The following is a 25,476-nucleotide window of genomic DNA, read 5'->3' as shown; positions in this document are numbered from 1 at the left end:
GCATATCAGAGAATGAAAGTTCAGAGTAGTGGTTTACTTACCAAGAAGAAGGAAAAAGTGATAGATGGGTTGTAGCTGTAACTGCGTTTCATTGATAGAGAGATCAGAAGCTCACATGGTAGAATGCTAAGATCTATTAAATCCAAATGGTGTACCTGGTGTCTGTTATACCAATTTTTAAATGTTCTTGAAATATCCTTGAAGTATTTTGTAATTAAAACAATTTTTTTAAAAAGAATGTGAAGGGGCGCCTGGGTGGCTCAGTCTGTTAAGCATCTGCCTTTGGCTCAGGTCATGATACCAGTCCTGGAATCGAGTCCTGCATCGGGGTCCCTGCTCAGCGGGGAGCCTGCTTCTCCCTCTCCCTCTGCCTGCAGCTTCCCCTGCTTGTGCTCTCTCTCTCCCTCTTTCTCTCTGTCAAATAAATAAATAAAATCTTAAAAAAATAATAAAAAGACTGTGAAGACTTACACAGCAAGGCTCTGGAAATCAGAACAGGATTCTGACTTGAAAGAAGCATGCAGAGCACCAGATGGTCCCGTAGCCCATAGCCTGAGTTCTAGAAATAATCTCCACATGGCAAGAGTGGGTCTAAGCCTGGCTTACACCAAACTTATTAGAAATAGGGTTTTAGGCATGGGACAAAATTCCAGTAGAAAAAGGAGTAGGTAGACCCCTAGAGTTGTTTTAAAATGATTTAACTTGAGTATCATATCTGGACAATTAGCAAGAGAGTAAGCCAAGTGGGTTTTTCATTCATGCACTCTATAAAGTGTTGTTAGGGGTCACAGTGAACCCCAGTAGCTTTCAGGGTAGCCCCCGACCCTTTGCTGTTGCCTGCGTGTGACGGCATGGGGAGCCACCAGCCTTTCAGAGGCCTCTCAAGGGAGTGGTGTGCTCGAAGAGAGGGAGAGAGAGAACAGTAGGAGGCTGGAGGTGAGGAAAAGGCAGAGCCCGTAATATTTCACTGTTAAAACTGAACAAATGTACTTAGTAAGGATGTAGCATATGTAGACCTCAGAAATAGCATTTCTTCCCAGTAAATCTAAATGCCCTCCCTCTGAATTCCTGCAGGAATGGATTCTGCGGTAAGTGCGGGGCACCCCCTGTTATACCTCCCTCCACTGGAAGGGAGGATGAGGACAATTCCAGTGATGCTCCCATTGCTCACATGCAACAGCAGCCTGCAGGCCCGCTGCCTGGTCTGAGCCTGTTTCCACTTTCACTTTCTCTTCTGTAACAGTTCATAACCGAGTGCCAACAGAGCTCCTATGTTAACTTTTAGATACGCAGTTATCAGAATATGGAATGTTGAAGACATCTTTTTTCTTCTCTTCTCTGTCTTTCTCTTTAATATCCAGTATGCTAGCTCAGAGATCCGAGAAGAAATTATACAGTCACCGTGATCATCATCTTGAGAATAAATATCTACTAATAATGGAGAAAAGTATGTATGTTTGCAAAATAATATACTTAGGCAATTCCATATAACCCATGTGCAACAGCTTTATAAGTAGAAAAGTATGCATAGGAGGAAGGTTACGGTTGATTTGACCCTGCATCTAGATTAGTGGTCCTAAGGCAGGGTAATTTTGCCCCCCCAGGGGGCATCTGGCAATACCTAGACACCTTTGGTTGTCACAGTTGTCGAGAGGCTATTGACTTCTAGCAGGTAGAAGCCAGGGATGCTGCTGAATATCCTGCAATGCACTGGCAAGCCCCCCACAACAAAGAGTTTTCTGGTCCCAAATGTCAGTAGTGCCGAGTCTGAGAAACCCTGATATAGTTGTATCTGGCCCACTGCTTCCCCCTTCCAGCCTCACACAGAACGGGTGCTTAGTTCACTACAACAGAAGACATGTACAATTGTAAAGATCCTCCTGATAAGAGACAGATACTGAGAGCAACTCTTTCCTCTGTCTAAATTTTACAGAGAGTAGGGATTTAAAATCCCTTTGTAACCTGAAAGGTCCCCTTTTACGATCACTATTAAAAGTGAGACTGGGAGAAGAGCTCTGGGACAAATGCCTCATGGTTGTGTCTTTCTCTCCCTCTTCTCCAGCTTTCTGAGTAAGAGCTTTTAAGATAAATAAAATGACTTCCTTTAACTGTTATGAACAGCAGAGGCATTTAAACTCTCAGTGAACAAAGACAGGCTAGAAGAACAATGACAGTTTGTAACAGATTCTCCAAACTGTTCTTCCTTTTCTTACAACTGGACTAAATGCTTAATAAGTATATGTTGAATTAGTGAATAAAAAATAAATGATTGGGTGAAATAATGACACTGTAGCTCCAGTGTAATAATGAGCAATCTTACACATTTAGATTTTGACTTTCTTTATTTTTAGTTGTTTATATACCTATATTTCCCACTAAGTATTAAACTCCTTGATACAGAAACTATGATTTGACAAGAACCTCTAACGTCTCCACTAGGTTGTTTCATTTCTAAGTTATTTTGTAAATGTGAGGCGGCAACCACTACATGAGAAGGATGTATGAAGACCGAGCGTAAATGGATAATGTTTTTTTTTATTAGGTAATAAATTTACAACAAAGGTAATGCTATGTATTTGTTAATATCAAAAATTGTTACTTAGCCACAAAAGACTGGAGCAATTCAAGTAAACAGTTCATGAAAATACCATAATTTACATTTTTGGTACAGAGCCAGTCCGGAAAAACCAAAACAAAACACCCAGTTTTTCTCTTAATGTTAATTCTTCAGTAATTATAAACAATACCAAAGCTGATAGCATGTATCTTTCAATTATCCTTATTGTAAGCACACACACATAAACACGTAAAATATTCATATAGATGATACACAGACACATATGTTAAAAAGAGAAGCACTGGAGGGGGCCTGGGTGGGTCAGTCAGTTAAGCATCCAACTCTTGATTTCAGCTCAGGTCATGATCTCAGGGTCGTGAGTTCAAGCCCCACATGGGATTCTCTCGCTCCCTTTCCCTCTGCCTCTCCCTCACTTTTTGCATGCATGCACTCTCTCTCAAAGAAAGAAAGAAAGAAAGAAAGAAAGAAAGAAAGAAAGAAAGAAAGAAAGAAAGAAAGAAAGAAAGAAAGAAAGAAAGAAAGAAAGAAAAGAGAAAAAGTGGTGGATCTGACTCCCTAACATCTGAGTACCCCTTGCCCCCCACCACCCTCTCTCCCTCTTGTTTTCCAGAGTTACAGTTCTCTGCTCCTTATTTTGCCCTTTTCCTCCCATGTCCTGTTCCCTCAGTCCCTGCCTCCAGCACTGCACATGGACACACTCCAAGTGAGAGTTCAACAAGCAACAGCCTGCGAAGAAGAGCCAGCGATCCTTGAGAAAGGTGAGTGAAGTCCTCTCTGAGCCTCAGTCTCCTCACAGACCTTACACTTTTTACCTACAGGGGATTGTTGTGAGGATTAGAAGAGATCATATATGTAAAGCATTTGGCAACTCTTTGGTGCTTAATAAATGCTAATTCCTTTGTTTAATTGCTCCTCTTTCCTCACCCAGATTCTAAAGGACTTGAGACCCTAAGGCTGTGGTTTCCTTCTGTGAGTTAAACACATCATATTTACCCTGCCTGATGACCCTGAATGGGAAAAACATCTTCCATCCCACACGGCAGCTAGCTTGCAAACATGACAGGTAGGGTGGATGCTAGATAATATGGGTGAGTTTCACTCAAAAGGTAAGGAATAACATCACAGTATTTTGTCTTCTGTCTTGGAAGAGGGATAAGAAATTAGAGGGGCCTGCACCTAGAAGTGGAGAGGGAGGAGAGGGAGAAGGCAGAACACAAGGCTGGCAACACCAGAGACAAATTTCCTTCACATCACAGTTTTACTGAGGCTCTGTCCTGTTGCCCTTCACCCAGTCCTCAAAACAAACTAACAAAAGATACGAGAATGTTCTACCCTGAGAGGCACACACACCTTAGTGGGAACTGAGCTGATAACCTTTTGCCAAAGTCCTGAATTACTGAACAAACAAAACTTTTACAAATGGCAAAACTAATTATTGACTGGCTTATCTGCAAAACGCTTAGCAATCAGCCTACGAAACACGGAGTCATGTTATGAGAATAAAAAACTCAAACTAACTCTGAGAACAATATTCTCAATTAAACTAACAGACAGAAAAAGAACTTGAGGATGTGTAAAAGGCTCGGCCAAGCCCACTCCAGGCACATCAGGAAGCCGTAGGTTCCGAGGACTGGCATGTGTTGTTGTACAGTTGCTCAAGGAGAGGCCCTACAGCACTTTCAGGCTCTCTGTGGAACACTAATATTCATGTTCTCATTCCATCTCTACAAGACTCTATGAGGTACACACCATTCACATTTCTGCATCATACACATTAGGGTCCAGAGGTTAGGAAGTGTTGGATAACCCAGTGAAAGCCTGGATCGGAGTTCATGCTGTAAATACTGTACCACATAATCCACACACCCAGTCATCTGTTGTCTCTCACTGAATCTCCAAAGGGCTGAAATCAAGCACTTGTTTCGAAGACTTACTAAAATTTCAGGAAGTATTACAACGAAAAAACACTTGAAGATGATCAAGAAATAGTAAAAGTTGGTTAATGCTGAAGTAAGTTCTACTCCATGGAAATATTAATAGAATCTTAAAACGTGTCATTTCTATTGCTAAGAGACAAATTTCTACTTAAAAATTACAATCATCATGGGAACAGCTTAGGAGCAAAGGCAGATGGTATTCACTTAAAGCATTCCTTTCTTTTGCTCTTAGGAAATCAGATCTTCCAGAATCATATAGAAGGACATCACAGACTTACTTTGACCTGAGGGTAGGACTTCTTGTTCTTTTCACTAGATGCACCGGGGAGTCCCCCATGGGATGGGCCTTCACATACATAACGGAAACGAAATCCTCTCTGCAAAGGTGAATACAGAGCCAACAAGTTTGAGAAACACTTGTTAAAAATTATAGGGGCAAAGTCATATACAAATGTTTAATTCTTGTGTGTATTAGGTGAGAGAGGAAAAACATACACTGTGAAAGAGGACCCTGCAAACGAGAACCACTTTTCCCATAATCTTATTATAAACATAGATGTTAATTGATACTTGCGTACTGAGCTGTGGCTTAAAAGCCAGGTCCCTAACCCTGCAGGACCTCTCCTGCTGTGCATATGCGGAGACTGAGCCGCTGAAGATTTTAAGCCTTGGACTCGACATGCTGCAGCTTGTTTGAATCAGAGCTTCCTCATCTCAAATTGCTGCTGCCAAGCTCTGAACTTGGCCATATTACTGACTTACGCTTCTTTGACTCTTACTTAAAGGAATTCCCTTACCCACTCTGATTACAGTTGGTTCAGGAGGGGATATAGAAATGTCCTGTTAAATATATTGCATCCGTGTTGTAGAACACACTCCATGCAACAGTTCAGAAGATTTTGGATTTTATGATTACTGATATCATCAAGTTCAAGCTTGATATATTAACTGACCCGAATAATCCAAAACCAGATAATCCCTTTCAATATTATTAACCCAAGAATTCTACAGATATAGTACATCAGTGAAGAGACAGCTGGACACCTTTAACCATGTGAACTACTGTGGGTTGATAAACACTGAAGTTCCATGTTGTTGTTGTTGTTGTTGTTTTTAATCTATACAAATGAGAAGATTAGACAAGACCATCTGTAAGGTCTAATCCAGTTCTAGCATTTTATGATTTACAAAGCTAACAGTGATAATTGTACATATTTGTATACCAAGAATAAAGCAAGGACTATTATGAAAATGGATCTGATATTAAGGAAGTTTAATAATGAGGGCGCTTTCAATATTTTTCCTGAAAGACTCAACTTTATAAAGCTGTCAATCAATATGTGTTAGTGTTACAGTTTAAGCTTAATCAGACAGTTTTTCTTTTTTTAAATCCTTTTCAAATATCTTAATATACTTTAAGAAACATCCTCACCTTTCATTTATTTTTACAGTGGGACTGATTTCATATAGACAGTGCTAGATCACTAGGCCATCAGGAGCTCCGCGCACTCACGACTTGCTGGTAGGGGCTTTCTACCTTTCATACTCTTAACAATTGCAAAGCCTGGCAAATGCAAAGGCTTTAACAGCTTTGAGCTCATGGGCCAATGTAAAAATTCTTGCCCTCCTTAGATTGCACTACAATTCATTATGCTTCATAGTCTGAGTGGTCCAGGGGCCCTGAACTAATAATTTAAACCTCTGGTAAGCATCTGGAACTGTCCCTATATTTTCTGAGAACTTTCTGATTTCCAAAGAGGATCAGTCCTAAAGCATATTTCACAGGATGAGTAAGGCCTGAAGTAAATTCCCTAGTGTGGGAAAGTTCCTCAAGTCACACATGGATCTGGAGTGTATGATCAACTCAATAAACTGGGACTTAAAACAACTTCTGCATATGACTCCTCAGGAGATTTCAAACCTAATAGCAGGGAAACCTTTTGAGGTGAGCTTAGGAGGAATTCCTCTGTTTTGCTTCTCACCAAATTCAAACCAAAAAATAAGTTACACGTTCAGCCCTATACCTTTTGTAGACAAAGGCTGTTGGCTTATTTTTAATAATTAAATGAAATTTCTAAAAGCATGAAAAAGCAGCAGCATGCACGACATGAGCCTCCAGAATTGACTAACCATAAAGATATTTATTGACTGTTAATCTACTTAAATACAACCTCAGTTTTTAAAAAGCATTAGATAATTAGCACTGAATAATATGTGACAGAACTGGATATTCTAAAGATTAGGAGTCTTGGCTATGACTCATCTCTGTCAGAGCTGGGGAAAATTGTGGCAAAGAAAAAACATTTTTCTAACTTTTATTATAAAAACTTTAATAAAGTAATTCATTGTCTTTAATAACAAAATTCCTTTAGGCAGGTGGAAAAATATATACATGTATACTTCTATATCTCATTGGGAGTCGTGTCAAATAGAATATGAGTAAAGAGACACGTCTTAATAGCTTGCTAACAGTTTGAAAAATAATAGTATTCATGATTGCATAAGAGTATCTAAACTTCTGTGCAAAGGAATTTTTAGCCTGAGGATGGAAATTTATTACATTTTTTTTCAGGAAGATAAGATGTCTTCACATGTATAGTCTAAATGTGTTTCTGATTCTAAATTTTTGAGATCAGAGGTTTGTCGATCCACAGACATTCATTTTAGTAACTCCATTTGCTTACGATGCGTCATCAACCTCAAAGGCAAGGGCTACATCCATCCGGTCAGAAAGTCTGACTTAAGTACAATCTTTTTACTTTCACTGGGGTCAGACATCAAAATAACATCAGCTTGGTAAACAAACACATTGTTTTACTCAGGTGAGCTTTTAGACATCTACGCATAGTGAATTAAATTTTGAATTTTGGATCTACACAGCCCTTCAGGTAAATAACATGTGTCAATTTTTCCTTATAACTGTTGGACCCATAATAAAGAACTGCATTTAAAAATTCTTATTGTTTATGCTTATGAAAATAGATATTTGAAAAACATGCTTTGCCTGGTATGCAGAGACACAGATTTTAGTTTGATTTCTCACTTTCATGAGCTAGCAGATTTTGAAAGCTAGGAAGTTTTCCAGGAGGCCAGACCACTGCACAGACTTCCAAGGGGATAAACTTCCACTAGGAGGGTCTTTGAGAAAACTGGCTACCTCTTGTGAGAAGTAACTGCTAAAGAACTGGACATGGAGGTAAAGCAAAGGCAAGTCATGTTGGCAGCCCATGGAGTCGGTCTGCCACTGCAAATGACCAGAACAGTGTCCAAAGTCTCATGTGGCATTCCATCTCCGCATCAGAAACTTTTATCTCAGTCCAGCTTTATAATGATAGTTAAGATAGTTCTATCCTTTAAATTCTAACTGAAATCTAAACACATGTCACAATTACAGTAACCACAATGGATGCTTTATTTAAGTTCTTGACCTAGTTAGCATTTGTTAGATGTTACACAATGCAGAAGTGTTACACTCACTCCGCAGAGCTACTAGACACGTTAAGAAAGGTTTTGGGTATTAACTGCAAGACAGCAGGTATACGCATCTCCAGTCTCACACAAATGTGGTAAGCACATCCATTCAGAGATTTACTTGCTCTGCCCTCATTCTGTGGGGGACTTATACTACTCTCCTAAAAATCCCCTCATAATTGAGCTCTCCCCAGTACCCTCTAAGAAAAACATGAAGATTCTCTTTCCTCCTCTTTTATAGCAATGGTTCCATCCAATTTCCAATAAATATTTATCCACAGAGTCGGGGCATGGTGAGGAAGCCACTTCAATTCCCAAGCAACCCCGACAAAATCTAGTGGTTAAGAGGAAGAACCTGATAAAATAAAATGCTCCTCTCCTGTCTCCAAAGGGGTTGAGTCTCAGGCTAACACCCAGAGGGAGGAGGACTCAACTGTCCATTCTAATACATTACCTACACCTCACTGGTACTTGTAATACCTTAGGTCATGTGTCCTAAAGAAAAAACAGAAAGGGCTGGAGCTTCTAAAAGGAAGGAGGAAGGCTAAGAAATTACCGCCTGTGCAGGGACAGGGTTGATGGGTGTAAGTCAGTGTCTATGAACTGCATGTACGGTTGTTTCCTTACAAATGAAAATGAATGGAGACAACCTATGCCTTTTCTAGGAGTGGCTGCTAAGCGCAGAGATGGTGGAGATAGTGAGGTAGCAAGGATCTGTAATCATCTAGGTTTTGCAGAACTACGACTGAGGCTCAGGACACTTGGAAGAATGACTAAGAGAAATGTAAAGTAGACAAATGATGTTGTCAAGTAATTTGGTAGTCTGCTAAACTTCTAGATAAGCTACTTCCTTTGTAAAATTCACTTATTATTTTATTCAGTGCTTGAGATATGAATATGAGACTTATGGATCTCACATTTAAAGAGGAAGTCCCATCCCTTTAATCCTCTTACCTGTTTAGGTTGCTCTAATATTTGAAGGTATGGACCATCTGCTAAAAGTGAAAACAACAAACAGAAAGCAAAAGAAACTGTGAGGCTTCTCAAATTTGCTACAAAATATAAAGCAAGTAAAAAAAAAAAACACCTGAAATTATGTTTTTAAATAGAGGTTTCAAATTCATTTGTTAGCTAAAATTCCATACTGATATAATTACCTTCCTCACTTGACTAGTAACTTTATTTTTAACAACAGTTTTATGCCTTTAGAGAACCATGATAAATAAACATATGTTGAATGGTGACAGCACATTGCACAATCCAAGAAAAGATGTGATGTCCATCTGGCAAGGATGAAGATGTCCACAGACTTCAAAATCTTGACTACTAACAAAGCATTTTTAAAATGACACAAATACCAGTCAAAAGCAGCAACCATTTCCTGGGCACCATGACATTTCCTTTTGCCTTCACATCATTAGACACTGATTTCCATTCCTCAAAGAGAATGTGCTTAATGTGAAAGTAGAAGAGACTGAGCTTGCACCCACATGTGTGAAATACACAGATAGTGATCTCAGGCTACCTGCCTTTCCTGAACTAAGTGTTCGGTTCCTTTCCCTTATCTGAATCCCCAAGTACTGCCTTCATTCCCCAACTGGCTAGGTTGTTTTCCCTGCCCTCCCAAATTTCATTTGGTCTATCAGACCAAAAGTCTGGTGGACTTTTCCTGCTAATTCATAGCTTTTGATGTTTGTATACAATCTCTGAATACTGAATACTCTCATATCAACTCTTCTAAAACAGCACAGGCATTTTATAAAATCCTGAAAAAAATTTAATTGAAGATAGCTGCATTTCAATAAATTATGATAAAAACATAAAGAAGACTAGAAGCTTAATCCATACCCTGACCATATCTGACTTTGGAAAATTCAAAAGCAAATCAGAACCTCTGGTAGTATAAAATCAAATTGTTCAATATGAGAAAGTCCCTAAGCTCCCCAGCTGGTTTTTATGTCAATAGTATAATAACCCTCAGCTCTGCAATAGAGGCATATGGTGTTTCTCACTCATTTGACTGCAAATTAAGATGTCTGATACTAACAAAATTCTAGGAGAATGTTTCTGTGTTCATTTCAGTCTTCCAGTCTCTTAACCAGAAGTTCATTCCTTTAGATAACAGAAGTTCATATTATTTTAGATAAATAAGTTTATGAAGAAGATTTAAACCTTCATGTTGAAATTAAAAAATAAACTATAACTTAAGAGAGAATTTATTTTTATCTTCTCAGTGTTATGAATCAGGATAAGGCTAGAGAACTGGAGGAAACAAAGGTATAATTATTTCCTGTTATTATGCAAGAAATTTATAAGGAAGTCAGTTGAAAAATGACTGAATTTGAAGCAAAACATACACAAGAAAGGAAAAATGGGTAGTGACTGGCCAATGCAGTATTAATTTAAGAAAATTAATCTTCTCTTGTCTGTATGAAATTTATCCTGGATACCTTAAAATACTTTTAGAAAAAAACCCTGCAATTTAAAAATTCCAAAAAATGGCTAGAACTTAATATTTTATAGGGAAATAAAACTGCTTAGAAATAGAAACATTTTCACACTACTAATACAGCTTGTGTGATAATGTAACAAATCTACTCATAAAAACATTCCCTCTTGAATGCTATATCAAGAAGAGAGGCCTCTAAAAAAGCAACCTTTGTATGTCATGGAAAATATAGAAGAGTTAGATCACGTTTACATTAAACTTCAAGTCTCTCACTTATTAACTCTTCTAAAAATACTTGAAAGTTTGCTATTATTTTTGCTGTATGGCTTAATTTCCTTTAAATATGTGAAATTCCAAGGTTTGGGAATTTTATTAGTGAAATGAGGCCATTTTTCTCTTTTAGGGGACACACTCAAAAGTTAAATCAACTAGAAAATTAGATTTGATATGCATGTAGTCATTTTAATTCCAATTTTATTTTGGCCACATTTCTATGCCATGAAGTAACATCCCACTATGTAGAGAAATTTAACTTACAGTATATATAACATTATAGACCTAAAAGTTGTACCATATCACATAGAGTTTTCAACAAGTAGTAGAACTAATAGTTTCAGATTTCAAGAAGATAAAACATCCATGAGAATTACAAGTTAATATTGGCTTACATAACCTCTCTACCCTTTAAAATGTGAATAAAACATTCATACATCTTGGATCATAAAAATTGGACTACGCCACTGCAGCAGAGAGGGAAAAACATAATAAAAATGATGAGGTAATAACTGGAAAATGAGATTTTGAAGTATAATTTTGAGAGTTTTTCTAATACTATGGCAAAATAATTTCTACAACATGAAGCTCTGACCACATAATATTTACTGAGATGTTTCTTTTGATAATCTTATTTCAACCTCCATAAACTTGATGAAATAAAAACATTAAGAAAGCATCTACTCAGGGTACTGCTTGGCACTTACAAGGCATTAAATGGAAATGTTTATGTTTTCTGAGGACAGAACCAAGTTCTTAGGCTTTCAATAAAGCACTGATACTAAGAAAGAACTTTGAACCCCAGAATAAAAAGTTCACAGGAAACACAGAGGCTACCAAGATCTTTACTTGTTCACAGGAAGCTGACCTACAGCTCAGATTGGACAGCACTTGACAAGACCTCACATACAGCAGCCTACAAAATACGTTCTGTGGGGTAAAGAGAGAAAGGCCTCAGCCATACAACTTCTGCTAGGGAAGGTGAACATATAGCAGATTTATTTTTTCCCTCCCAAGAATTCCTAGATATACATAATAGTGATAAAAAAACACAGAACATTTTGATCTAAAAAAAGAAAAGTGGGTACCAGAGTAACAATATTAATTATAAGCGAGAATGATACAAACTGGATGAAGTCTCCCAATGAGGACAAGCTAGTCCATGGTAAATAGAATAGCTGATGTCCACTTGGTGATTACAAAAGTCTCTGGGTTTTTTGTTTGTTTGTTTGTTTGTTTTTTAAGGATAATCTCTACACCCAACATGGGGTTCAAACTCACAACCCCGAGGTCAAGAGTCACGTGCTCTACTAACTGAGCCAGACAGATCCCCCAAACACAAAACTCTCTGTTCTATATACAACTTCCACAATTTACTCATGCTGCCTCAGAGCATATGTTAAGTCCCACTAGTGGTATGAGGAGCACATAAAAAGAGCCATCACACAAAGCTTACATACAAATCAATAAATAAAAAGAGACTGAATGAGCTGATTTTTTAAATCATCCATATGAGATTCAACAATTTGTCAATGGTAAGAATATGGTCATATTAGAACGAAGGATGATTAACATAAGTTTTATCCAATTGGTCAGACTGTGAAGCCAAAAGCTTTTAAAAGATGATTTTTCTACTGAGATGATTTTTATGATTTTTGTAAACTTTTGTAAACTTTGTTTCCCCAGTGCCTGGCACACTGGATGGCACACAACAGATGCTCAAATAAATGGGGAACAGACGTGAGAAGTGGAGAATACCTCACGTGCATCTGGGATAAAGGAAACAGGAGTCATAAAGAACCCATAGCTAATAAGATTGGGTGAAAAGGAAAATGCTACCGGAAAAAAATTCCTTCCGAGCCATCCTCACAGATATCACTAACAATTAAGTCAGACAATGGGTAAGTGGGATGGAACACCACTTTTGTGCAAGTATAGTCTGTGCAAATATAGTTCCAACAAGTCTAGTGAAAGTTGGTTTTTAAAACATGTATCACCATTTCCTTTCTAGGAAACATATTACTGACATGCTACAAGAAGCTATTAGTGAATCTTGAATTTTTTAAAAAAAAAACAAAAGCAAAATAAATGACAGGGTAACAGGGATGAGGAGTTTTCTTACCTGTAGGTAGTGGCATCTCTGGTTGAAATAACTCTGGGTTAAATATTGTATGAGTCAAAGGATCCAAATGAAACATCTGTAAAAAAGAAAATTTAAATAATTCAAACTTTACTTTTCCAACATTGTATTAAATATTTGAAGTTGAAACACCTAAAACAATTATTGGAACAAAAACCAAAGCACAAAGAAAAATCTGAAAATATTTCAAGTCAGGATTTTAAAAACATGTTCATGAAACCTAGCAAAATTCTCATGTGTACAGAACTTTACATGTTTGGGCCATGTTTATGTGACAAAGGGATTTGAGAAGAATGACCTAACTATAAAGTCCACAGAGGCCAGCACCTGATGTAGCTTGCTTATTAGTATATCTTTAGGGCCCAGTGTATATTTATCACAGAGTGGATACTTAATAATATTTTTTAATGAATGATTTAAAGCTGTACTCTCAAAAATATGAGCATAAGAATATAGTCCTAGAAATCCTAGAAATATCTCTCTGACGATGGTAAAGAAACTCCTACTCTAGCCATACAACTTCAAGACCTGTAAGAATTAGGCAATAGCCCCAGAGCAATTTACAGAAAAACTAAAAATGTAACTTACAGTCTAAGCAACAGATATAACTGAGCACAGAGCTCCCTCACTTTTTTTTTTTCACCTCTACTTACTTAGCACAATGCAAAATACCTGGAATTTAACGGGTGTGATAGGCTGGATAATGGTGCCCCCCCAAAAACAACTACAACCTAATTCCCAGAACCTGTGAATGCTATCTCACATAGCAAAAAGGAGTTTGCAGGTGTTATTAAATTAAGAATACGGACACAGAAGGGTGCATGGGTGGCTCAGTCTGTTGAGTGTCTGACTTCTGTTCAGGTCATGATCTTGGGGTCCTGGGACTGAGCCCTGCATCAGGCTCCCTACGCAGCAGGGAGTCTGCTTGTCCCTATCCCCCTGCCCCTCCCCCTGCTCATGCTCTCTCTCTCGCTCTCTCTCTCTCATATGGACATAGAGAGATAATCCTGAATTATTCAAATGGGCTCAGTAAGAGGGATGCAGGAGATCAAAGTGAATGGTAGGAGATATGACAATGGAAACAAAAAGCTGGCGTGATGAAGGGGTCACAAGCCAAGGAATGCAGGCCACTTCTAGAAGCTCAAAGAAGCAAGGAAAAGAAATCTTTCAGAAGAATTTAGCCCTGTGAACACCTGGATTTTAGACTTCTGACCTAAAGACTGTAAGAGAATAAATTTGTGTTGTTTTAAGTCACTAAATATGTGGTAATTTGTTACAGTAGCAACAGAGAGCTAACACAGTGGGCAAGCAATATGTGTTGATTGAATTATATATTCTGTCTTGATAAGTTACTAATAAGTACTTACCCCAAGAGAAAATTTCCTTTCCATTTAGTTAATTCAGGACTTAAAATTTATACTTCTGAGCTTAGCATTTGTTTCAACCTAAACATCTGTGGACTGCACAAAAACCAACCATATTTCATTTTTTATGATATGCTAGTTAGTAAGCTGGTATTAAACAAAAAGAAAAAGCAGCATTACAATTTATTCCTTTAAAAAAAAATCTTTATCTATTTGAGAGTGAGCAAGCGAGACAGCGAGATAGAGAGAGAGCAAACGAGCGGGGGGAGGGGCAGAGGGAGAGGGAGAAGCAGATTCCTCGATGAGCAGGGAGCCCGATGCGATGTGGAGCTCGATCCCAGGCCCCTGGAATCATGACCTGAGCTGAAGGCAGACGCTTGAGCCGAAGGCAGATGCTTAACTAACTGAGCCACCCTGGCGCCCCTCCTTTTTTTTCTTTTATTAGTATATTATTGGAGGTTCCTGGAACCTACGAGCCTAGTATGCCTAGTTAAATCAAGAGTAAGAAGCATAGTGTTTAAATAAAGAACATTTCAGATCCAGTTGTGAGGTATGCAAATTTTCAACTGAGGAACAGTAAATCTGCTCCACTTCAATGCTTAAGAGTAAAGTTCACGTATGCTATCCATTGTTCGCTGGAAAGGAAACATAGGAATCAAAAAACATGCTATTGTAAAAAATGGGCCCCCCCTTACAGAGTATTTGCCGGTCTCAGAGAGGAGATGACCTAGCAAAAAAATGTCTTCCCTATGGTCCTGCGGGTGGCTAAAATAACTGAGGAGAGGGCAGAGCGCTGGTCGTGGAAGCGATGCACACACTCCACTTCAGACAAGGAAGACAGAAGCCCATTGTGCACTGCACCTTGCATTGTGTATCAGGTCACAGTTGGACAACGAATTCCGGAATACATTAAAACACTGGGGATATTTCACCGAGGACATGTACACTTCAGGAAATATATACCGTTAAGCTTGAGACAAGGGAAAAAAAAAAAAACCTCCTACTTCAAGGACCTCTCGCCTCAAAAATGGAAATATCAGATTGTACCCCACCCCTGTTGCTGATGATCACAAAAGTGCCCACATAAGAAAAACTCTCGAAATGAATGTTTTCAGCAGGTTTTACTTTTGTGTGGCATTAAAGGACCATCTCCTGTTGATAAGATTTCCTGTGTATAGACAGGAAAGCATGGTCTAAAACCAAGCAGAACAACCCTAATGCTGGTTACAGTCTGCCTTCAAATGTTAGAGATAGCATATTAAAAATGAAAGGTAAAACACGGGTTTTGATAATATGAGTGGCCAAATATCTTTTCTGCTGTAATCAAAGAAAATGTTCCTAGATTGATCCTATATCACCATTTGTACAATAAAATTCAAAAGGAGCATCTTAATGTGAAAAGCAATGCATACTCATTCTTTCTAAATAAATCAGAACATTGTCAAGAGTAGTGAATGCTACACAAGTCTATTTTATTTGAAGAAGTGATACCAGATCCCTTCAAAAGTATTTCACTTTTGGTTTTATTTTCCTGTCTGCGTGTGTAAATTTGGAAAATCCATTTTTTAGGTGGTTGCCGCTAAAGTTTTAATGTGAAATGATTATGAATCTTGGGCCAGGGTGTCCTGGTACCTAGTGTTCCCTCTCCTTATCTAGTCTAGCAAACTACATTTTCCAAATCACAGCTTACATAGACTTTCTCTGGAAAGCCGTTCATAACTCTGCTCTTCCTTCCAGGTAGTAGAGTGATCCCTTTTGACATTTCTAGCTCATTCTGTGCAAACTACAGCAGCATTTATCACTATATAGAAACTATGTTTCTGTCCCTCCTATTAGAATGGCAGCTCTATCACTTTGTAGTCCTTCCTAGCTAATGTCCTGGTACATAGTAATGCCTCAATAAGTAGCTGATGAATGAATAAATCTCAAAATTTTAAATACTCCTTAAAAATCATTACGTTAAAAATTTAATATTGCTATTGTAATTATCCTAGGTTCATTTAATATAAATCTAATATAAAATACATAAAACACATATGTATGTATGCGCATGTATATATACATGCACACACAGAGGGAGGGAGGGAAAAGGACAGAGGGAGAGAGAGAGGGAGGGATGGGGAGGAAGCAAAATATTAGTAATCAACAAAGATCTGTTGGACTATTCAATATTTCTATAGGCCTGAAATTTTTCAAAGTAAAAAGTTGGGCGAAAAAAAATTGGTATCCCTTCATAACCGAAAATAAAATTATAATGAACAGTTATATGTTCCCCAAACACATTCATTGCCCATTCAGTCTTTTCAACGCCCTTGTGAGTGTGGGGCTAGCATTCCTATCAGAAAAGTGGGATGGTGGGGAGCCAAGTGATTCCTCAAGTTTTAAGAGCTGATCAGAAGCAGCCAGCACCTACAAAAATATATTTGAATTCTAAGGCCAGAGTTCTTTTCACTACACTAATTTGCCTCCTCACTAGATGAGCTTTAAATAAATATTTTGTGTTTCCCCCCAAAAAGACACATTCAAGTCCTAACCCCCAGTGCCTGTGTACGTAACTTTACTTAGAAATAAGATCTTCACAGATGTAGTCAAGTCAAGAAGATGTCATACTGAAGGGTGGACCCTGAATCCCATGACTGGGACTCCGTGAGAGAAACGAGAGGGAGATTTGGATACAGGGACACAGGAGAGACACCCAGGGAAAAAGGCGGGTCTGCAGGAGCGATGCAGCTACAAGCCAAGGAGCACTGAGGATTGCTGGCAACCACCGGCAGGCTAGGAGAGAGAGGCCGGGAACAGAGAGTCTCCTTCAGAACTCCCAGAAGTAACCAACCCTGTCATCATCTGGATTCTAGATTTTGATATTTCTAGCCTCCAGAGCTGTGAGAGAATATATTTGTTTTTGTTTTTTGTTTTGTTTTGTTTTTAGAGAGGGAGAGGGGGAGGGTGCAGGGGGAGAGGGAGAGAGAATCCCAAACAGGCTCCACACCCAGCACAGAGCCTGATGTGGTCTTGATCCTACAACCCCGAGATCATGACCCGAGCCAAAACCAAGAGTTGGACGCTTAACTGACCAAGCCACCCAGGCACCCCATATATTTCTGGTTTTTTTTTTTTAAGCCATCTGGTTTGTGATCATTTGTTAAAGTAGCCCTGGGAAACTAATATGGTAGTTATCATTTGATCTGTAGCATATATAATTTTTATGCAATAGTACGTGTGCTAGGAGGGTTTAAGTTACTCATTTTATATGACATGTCCTCTCTGACCTCACATGGAGGGACAGGGAAACTGCAAAAACAATTTAAAATAAATTTTTACCAATTTCAGAGTTTTCCTGATAACTACTACTGCTGCCTCTGTATATTTAAAAATATGAATACATCTACAAAAAAATTATCAGTGAGATTATAATACTTACTTGTTCATGCCCTCCCAAATATGTATCGTCTTCTGCCATTCTGGAGCTGTGTATCAAAACAAAACAAAACCAGACTATAAGAATGGAATGACACTTAAGAATTCCATCATGCAGGAGTAAACTATATTATTCCAGTAAGACCAAACATAATCCTTTTTAAAAGATCTTAGGAGGGGGGACATCAACCTTAGAAGAGAAGTTCCTTTTTGTAATCGAAATCTACCAGCAGGAAAATTGCACAATCAAAGAATTACCACGTATGTACAATCCAAAACCATGGCAAGCTCACAACAGTGTCCTGGAGTTTGGTGCAACCAATCTTCATCCTCTGTATAAAAATCATACATACTGAAATTCTCAGAGGTCATTTCTATTTGTCACCATCTAGACTTCAAGGATTTAGTCTTAGCTCTGTGTGTAGATTACTTTCCAACCTTTCATGAATTCTGTGATGGTCCTAGAACCGTGTCCAAGCTTTCTACCCACGTCTAGAGTTGAAGAGCTCAGAGAGGGTCCTCCTGCTGTCAGAGGGGCCTAGTCAGCGATTTGTGCAGCACTAGGGGGGACAACTACGGTGTGCCATGCTCTGCCCTCCAGTGCGTTCCACTGCAGTAAGTCATTTCCTACCCTCGTCCAAGTGGTATGGAAGGGCGCTTGGGTGGCTCAGTCGGTTAAGTGTCGGACTCCTGATTTCGGCTCAGGTCATGGTCTGGGGGTCCTGAGATCGAGCCCTGCGTTAGGCTCCACACTCACAGCGGAATCTGCTTAAGATTCTCTCTCTCCCTCTACCTCTGCCCCTCCCCTCATTCACATGCACGCTCACAGGCTCTCTAAAATAAATAAATAAATCTTAAAAAAAAAAGTGGTAGAGAAAGACTGTAAGAGTGCTTATTATCAAGGCTACAGTTTCAAGATTTAATCAACCCCAGCCAGATATTAATGTACTGCAGGCCCTAGCAATCTTCTATTACCCAGAGGCCCTGAGAAAAGTGAGAAACCACATGGCCAGATAAAAACAGTATCTAAAAATCACATATCATTTTGGATTTACTTACTTAAGAAATATCCTTATCATTACTTTACATACAGGCTGATTTTATTTAAATTTACCTAGATCAAACTTTAGATCTATTTATGTGAAAGATTAAAGGACAAAAAAGGCTGAAAGCAAATATTAATTCCTGAAATAAATTTTTCTTTCATTTTTTACTAAAATATAGTTGACACATGATTTTACATTAATTTCAGGTATACAACATCCCTGAGACAAGCTTTTTTTTTTTTTTTTTTTTTTTCCACGAAGTCTATAAAGCACCTGGGACTCGGGCTGAGAATGTTAACTGTATGCCAAAATCTGTACTCTCCTTTTGCACGGTAATAGTTGTAGCTGGAAATGTGACTGCTCAGCTAGACTATACCCCACACTTCCTTAGAATGAGGGATGGCCACTTGATGAAATGCTCACCAGTGGAATGTCAAAACTATCTGTGTGCCACTTCTAGGTCTGGGCTTAAGGCCCTTGACGTGCGTCCTCCATGTTTCTGTTTTGTTTAGTTTTTTTCTCTTTCCTTCTGGATAAAACCTAGACATGAAGAAGACCAAGCTTCTATCACAGAGATGACGATGAGTGGCAGCTAATACTGGTAGTGATGTGAGGGAGAAAGAAATCTCTTTGGTCTTTGACCTAGGGCATTGCTGGGTCTCTCTATTAATACAGTCTAATGAATACATCTCCAGTAAGGACAAGATCCTTCAAAGAGGACCCTAGTTTTCAATGACATCCTCTCCTGCCAGAGCCCTCTGTGCCTGACAAGGAGTAAGCAAGCCTCATGAGGACTGCTAGTGGGATACAGAGCAGTGTCCAACTTCAGCAGGAGGGAAAAAGGTGTGTCCTATAAATAAGAACTTCATGAGGATTTGAAAGTAATATTTGTCTAAAACATAAAACTGCTGAAGATTGACAAATAACTGTAATCAATTAAGATAAGTAGCTTAAAAAAAAAAAAGGGAAAATTGCCCTGATACAGTAAAAAGGAATTAAGTCATTCAAAATTCCAGAGTTCTTCAACTACTTGGGTGTGTGACTCTGGATATACAACGAAACTCACTATGGCCTTGTTTCCTCATCTGTAAAATGAGAGGTTTTGATGGGATCGACCTCTGACAACAGTATAACTTTGCTGAGCTTGCAGTAGGTTAGTTGACTAATAAATGCTTATTCAAAGAACAAATCACAGCTCTTTTTGTAAACTTGGATTTTTATATGTACTTAGGTATAAATCTATATTAAAGAGTCATTATCATAATTTTCAGTTATTTGAAGAATACTAGTAAAATAATAAGTGTTACATTGAAATGCAGTGCTCATGTCAGTTGCAATAGTCCATGTGGAAAATCCTTTTTCTTAGAACACCCAGGAGTCCAAACTTCCAAGAAAGATACTAAGACCATTTTTTTTTCTTTTTTGCCTTTAGGCTTTCCATTAATGTGGGCTGACCCCCGAATCCTCTCAAACAATCTGAATCTATGGTCTTCAAAAGCAGAGGCGAGACTGTTGACTTATTAAATGGACAGAATCCACTGAGCACCTGTTACTTTGAATATATATGTGTACCTGTACATGCAGCTGTGGATGGCTTCCTGACCCTTGAATATAAAGTGGCCCTCACTTTGATTTTAAAAACTCAACTAAAATTACTCTATTAGAACTGCCACAGGGTTCTTATCATGATCTTTACTGTAGTTAAAATTTTAATGAACATCTCTAAACTGTAGGCACTGGACAAACTACCCAATTAAATACAGTCCTCCTGCCAACACCCTCTCCATGCTTTTTGCCCAAATGTGTGCCAAAAGATCACTGTTTTAAAAGCCCAACAGCAGCCCAAGAGATACCAGGGTGGTGATTAAAATCTGAACTTTTACAGGCTTTGTAATGCAGTTAAATTCACCGTAAAGAGCTGAGGTAACAGGAACCCTCAGAGTGATGTCAATGTTAATTCATAATTTAAAAATAAAATGTCAAAAGAAACCAAGAATTCTTTGGAAAGGATGAATCACTGAGTAATATTTGCATTAATTGTAAAAGCAAGTTTTATTTCAAAATTCTGAAATACCAACTAAGCCTTTGGAACTGAAGGATTAGGAAAGACCAGGGAAAACCCCTCCCGCCCCCCTGCTCCCTGAGCCCTTCCTCTCACTTTCCCTTCGCACAGTTCTGTGCTTTTGAGGAAGGACCTTGAAACAGAGAGGAAGATACTGCGTTGACTAGTGAGAAGATGGGCCTAAGCTCTGCATCTCTCTCCTCCAATGGTGAGGTTTTCAGGAAAATGTTCACACCGTGGAAAGAGAAATAGAAAATGTAGCTAGCTAGCAATAAAAATAGCTTCTCCAGCGAATTCTTTGTGTTTCTCACATGAGAGGCATAATGTTATAACTGGCTAAGTTCTAAATACGTGACAAGTTCTATATGAAATGCCTAATGGATTCTCTTCTGCACATCTGTGACAATCGCACCACTGACCTCAAAGGCCAGCACAAAGAGTTCTTAGTGAAGGCAGCAAGACCAAGCCCACTTCCCTCCTTATAAGTGGAGGAATTTTCTAGGATCAGATATACTCACATTTTTTGAGCAGGGCCCACTGTAAGGAAACATACTCTTTTTGTTCTATTAGATTTCACTAAAAAGAAAAACAACAAACTTTTCAAACCCCCTAATGGGTGACAATCTGCAGTTAGAAAAACAGAATTTTAGGTGCCATTCAGAGGTCACAGTTGGGAATCAGAGAGATAAAGTGTCTCTATTTTCAAGATTATAATCAGCTATAACATAAACCACTTAAGTGTAATTTTAATACCTCATCCTGGATAGCAGTGAGGATGAAATTATAGGAAAGACAGTGACTTGTCACCATTTCTGTGTTGAATAATAAATTGATATAGATAAAGGCTATTTATCTAGACAGAGGAATTTTTTTTTAAAGACTTTTTTTATTCATTTGAGACACAGAGATACAGAGAGAGAGAGCATGAGCAGGGAGAGAGGCAGAGGGAGAAGGAGAAGCAGGCTCCCCGCTGAGCCAGGAGCCCAATGTGGGGCTCGATCCCAGGACCCTGGGATCATGACCTGAGCCGAAGGCAGATGCTTAACCACCTGAGCCACCCAGGCACCCCTAGACAGAGGAATTTTTTTTTGACTTTTTTTATTGTTATATTAATCACCATACATTACATCATCAATTTTTGATGTAGTGCTCCATGATTCATTGTTTGTGCATAACACCCAGTACTCCATGCAGAACGTGCCCTCTTTAATACCCATCACCAGGTTAACCCATCCTCCCACTCCCCTCCCCTCTAGAACCCTCAGTTTGTTTTTCAGAGTCCATCGTCTCTCATGGTTCGTCTCCCCCTCCGATTTCCCCCCCTTCATTCTTCCCCTCCTACTATCTTCTTTTTTTTTTCTTAACATATACTGCATTATTTGTTTCAGAGGTACAGATCTGTGATTCAACAGTCTTGCACAATTCACCAGCGCTCACCATAGCACATACCCTCCCCAATGTCTATCACCCAGCCACCCCATCCTTCCCACCCCATCCCCCACTCCAGCAACCCTCAGTTTGTTTCCTGAGATTAAGAATTCCTCAGTGAGATCATATGATACTTGTCTTTCTCTGATTGACTTATTTCACTCAGCATAACACCCTCCAGTTCCATCCACATTGTTGCAAATGGCAAGATCTCATTCCTTTTGATGGTTGCATAATATTCCATTGTGTGTGTGTGTGTGTGTATATATATATATATATATATATATATATATATATATATATATACCACATCTTCTTTATCCTTCATCTGTCAATGGACATCTTGCTCTTTCCACAGTTTGGCTATTGTGGACATTGCTGCTATAAACATCGGGGTGCATGTACCCTTCGGATCCCTACATTTGTATCTTTGGGGTAAATACCCAGTAGTGTAATTGCTGGATCATATGGTAGCTCTATTTTCAACTTTTTAAGGAACCTCCATACTGTTTTCCAGAGTGGTTGCACCAGCTTGCATTCCCACCAACAGTGTAGGAGGGTTCCCCTTTCTCTGCATCTTCGCCAACATCTATTGTTTCCTGACTTGTTATTTTTAGCCGTTCTGACTGGTGTGAGGTGGTATCTCATTGAGGTTTTGATTTGGATTTCCCTGATGCTGAGCGATGTTGGGCACTTTTTCATGTGTCTGTTGGCCACTTGGATGTCTTCTTTGGAAAAATTAGACAGAGGAATTTTTTAGAGGAAGTATACTGTAAGGTATACAAACATGTGTACTACACATAATGGGAAACATTCAACTGAGATTATCTTTTGACTCTGCAATTCCACTTCCACAAATTTGTACTAAAGAATTATATGAGCATATGTGCAAAAATATTAGTACAAGGATATGCACTGCCGCAAAAAACTGGAAACAATCTAAATGTCCTTTGATAGCAGATCGCTTAATTATAATTAGGCTACACTCATACCTTATATATTATGTAGCTGTCAAAAATAATAATTTGGTTCCATATATAGTGACATGGAGATTATTACTCCTTAAGTTATCCATTCCTATGTTGTAATTTTCTAACTCATTTATGTAATTAGAAATATATGTTTTTAAGAAAAAAGAGAAAAACACTATGCTGAACTTAAAGTTTAAGCTTAAACTTAAAGTTTAACTCCGACATCTTTAACAATTAATGACACAGTGAATCACACATGAAGTATGAATGAGTGAACAATTTCTAAGCACTACTGGAATCCTCTTCAAATAAATATAATAGAAAAAATTTAACTTTAAAGGGGCTATTTATTTACATCTTTCTTCTGATATATCGGTTTAGTGATGATGAAAGAAATGTTAATGGTGGGTTTACTTTTCTCAAAATAGCTCTATTTAAAAAGTTTTTGAAAAAAAATCAGTATTTGTAATCTACCACATTTTAGATTTGTATACTCATTTTCCATGCTTTCCACACCTCCAACCATTTTCAGTTCCTTAATGCTTTATTTGGATGCAATGCTACCAATGTGACCAACATAGAAAATAGCTCCCTCAGAAGTACAAATACATCACAGTTGGAGCTGGTACAAGGTCCCTGTTCACAGTGGAATGCCAATCTAGTCGAGATGGCAGACGCATATACAACCTTCAATTGTTAACTCATGCAAAGCTTATTAGCATAGTCAGCGGCACATAGTAAATGTTAAGCATCTTGTTAGAGTGTAACAAATTTGTTTATGTTAGATTATGGGAAAAGTAATAGAGACAGTAAGGGTTTTAGGCATTCTGAGAACAATCAAGTACTTTTCTTTCCTATCCTACATGTATGGATACACTGCCACATTTCCTCTTTCTCTCTATTCTTATTACTCTTGAATAAAATGTCTGCATATTTTGCCACTAGGGACATTTGGCAACGTCTGGAGACATTTTTAGCTGTCATGCTGGTGAATAGTCCTACTGGCATCTAGTGTGTAGAAGTTAGAGATGCTGCTAAACATCCTATAACGCACAGGAGAACCCTTTACAATGAAGAAATATCTGACCCCCAGTGGCGTTACTGACAAAGAGAAACCCTGATGAACGCCATCATATGACAGTACTTTGGTTCACATGTATAAAGAACTAAACTTATTGATTACTTCTCATGAATCAGGAATTATAGCTAGTGCTTCACGTATTTCACTTATTTTTCACAATATTCCTGAAAAATATGGTCCTGGAGGAGAAAACTGAGGTTTACAGAGAGTAAGTGCTTTGCTGAGGTTGACAGAGTAATGCTAGCTAATCTGACTTCACAGACTCTGGTTCGTTCATTTACCTAAGTGGCAGATATGATTTTTTTTTCCTTGACTTACAATTTTATTCATTTTCATCCAGCATCTTTGCTCCTGGTCTCCTGCGTGTTCAGGTTGGAGCTAGTCTACCCAGATCATAGCCTGAAAACCCGAATAGGACTGTGACAATGCACTCAAGTCAGTTCTTCCTGAGACAGTCAAATGTGGTGAAAATACAAAACAACAATAACTCCAGCAATAGTTTTGGATATCTCCTTTGTTCAATTACAAAGGATAGAAGGAGAATCAAGAGACTCTCTAAAATACGTCCATAGAAAACACCATACTCACTAATGGTATAATAAAAGTATGTATATCTTTAAAACTAAGGTACATTGAAATATTCCTTGAATGCATTCCTCCCTTCATTAATTTAGTAATCCATTAAAAAAATATTTAGCCTTCCTATGTGTCAGTTACCAAAGACAGCAAAGTATACAAGAGTGTATTCCCAGGGCCCACAGCTGTGGTCGACTGAAAGCAATGACCAAACGTTCTTTGCAACCCCGCCCAACAAAAGATAAAATCTATTTCTCTTCCGTCCCTTGAATCTTGGCAGACCTGTAACTGCTCTGACCAACAGAATGAGACAGAAGTTGAGTTTAAAACACCAGCTTGAAGAGGCCTTGCAATAGGCATTCTTGCTCTTTTGGAACACTGCTGCCATGTGAACAAGCCTGAGCTAGCCCAGTGGAGAATGAGAGATCGTGTGGAGCAGAGAGGTCCTACTGGACGCCCCCCTAAACCAGACTGCATCAGATGAGCAACCACAAGACTTCAGAGATCAGCAGAGCCAGCCCAGACCAGATGACCTAGAGAGTCCACCAAATTGAGGGAAATAACAAATGTTTGTGTTTTAATTAGCTTTGTGGTAATTTTTTATACAGCGAAAGCTAACTAATGCAATAGTTTAGTAAGTACGAAGACAGAGAGGCAAAAGCAATGCAACATGGTAAGGGTCA

General features: G+C 38.5%; 1 protein-coding gene across 7 annotated transcripts in view; it reads right to left on the bottom strand.

Moving 5' to 3' along the window:
• Window positions 1-25,476, bottom strand: part of NFKB1 (nuclear factor kappa B subunit 1) — a 114,353-nt gene that overhangs the window by 72,031 nt on the left and 16,846 nt on the right. For 3 of the 7 annotated variants that reach the window (XM_045880673.3, XM_045880671.3, XM_064584873.1), the window contains exons 2-5: window positions 17,634-17,679; window positions 12,831-12,906; window positions 8,941-8,981; window positions 4,794-4,892 (exon numbers count right to left, since the gene is read on the bottom strand). In XM_045880673.3, the coding sequence (XP_045736629.1) occupies window positions 4,794-4,892; window positions 8,941-8,981; window positions 12,831-12,906; window positions 17,634-17,672 (255 nt within the window). In that variant the 5' untranslated portion in view covers window positions 17,673-17,679. Of the gene's footprint in view, window positions 1-4,793; window positions 4,893-8,940; window positions 8,982-12,830; window positions 12,907-17,633; window positions 17,680-25,476 lie in introns of those variants that run through there. The other 4 variants (XM_045880672.3, XM_064584871.1, XM_064584872.1 and 1 more) reach the window with 4 other exon arrangements.

Source organism: Mirounga angustirostris, unplaced genomic scaffold (assembly GCF_029215605.1).
Source record: "Mirounga angustirostris isolate CCGP_5_RB_7025 unplaced genomic scaffold, mMirAng1.0.hap1 SCAF_2, whole genome shotgun sequence".
NCBI lineage: Eukaryota > Metazoa > Chordata > Mammalia > Carnivora > Phocidae > Mirounga > Mirounga angustirostris.
This window is presented reverse-complemented; position numbering and strand designations above follow the sequence as displayed.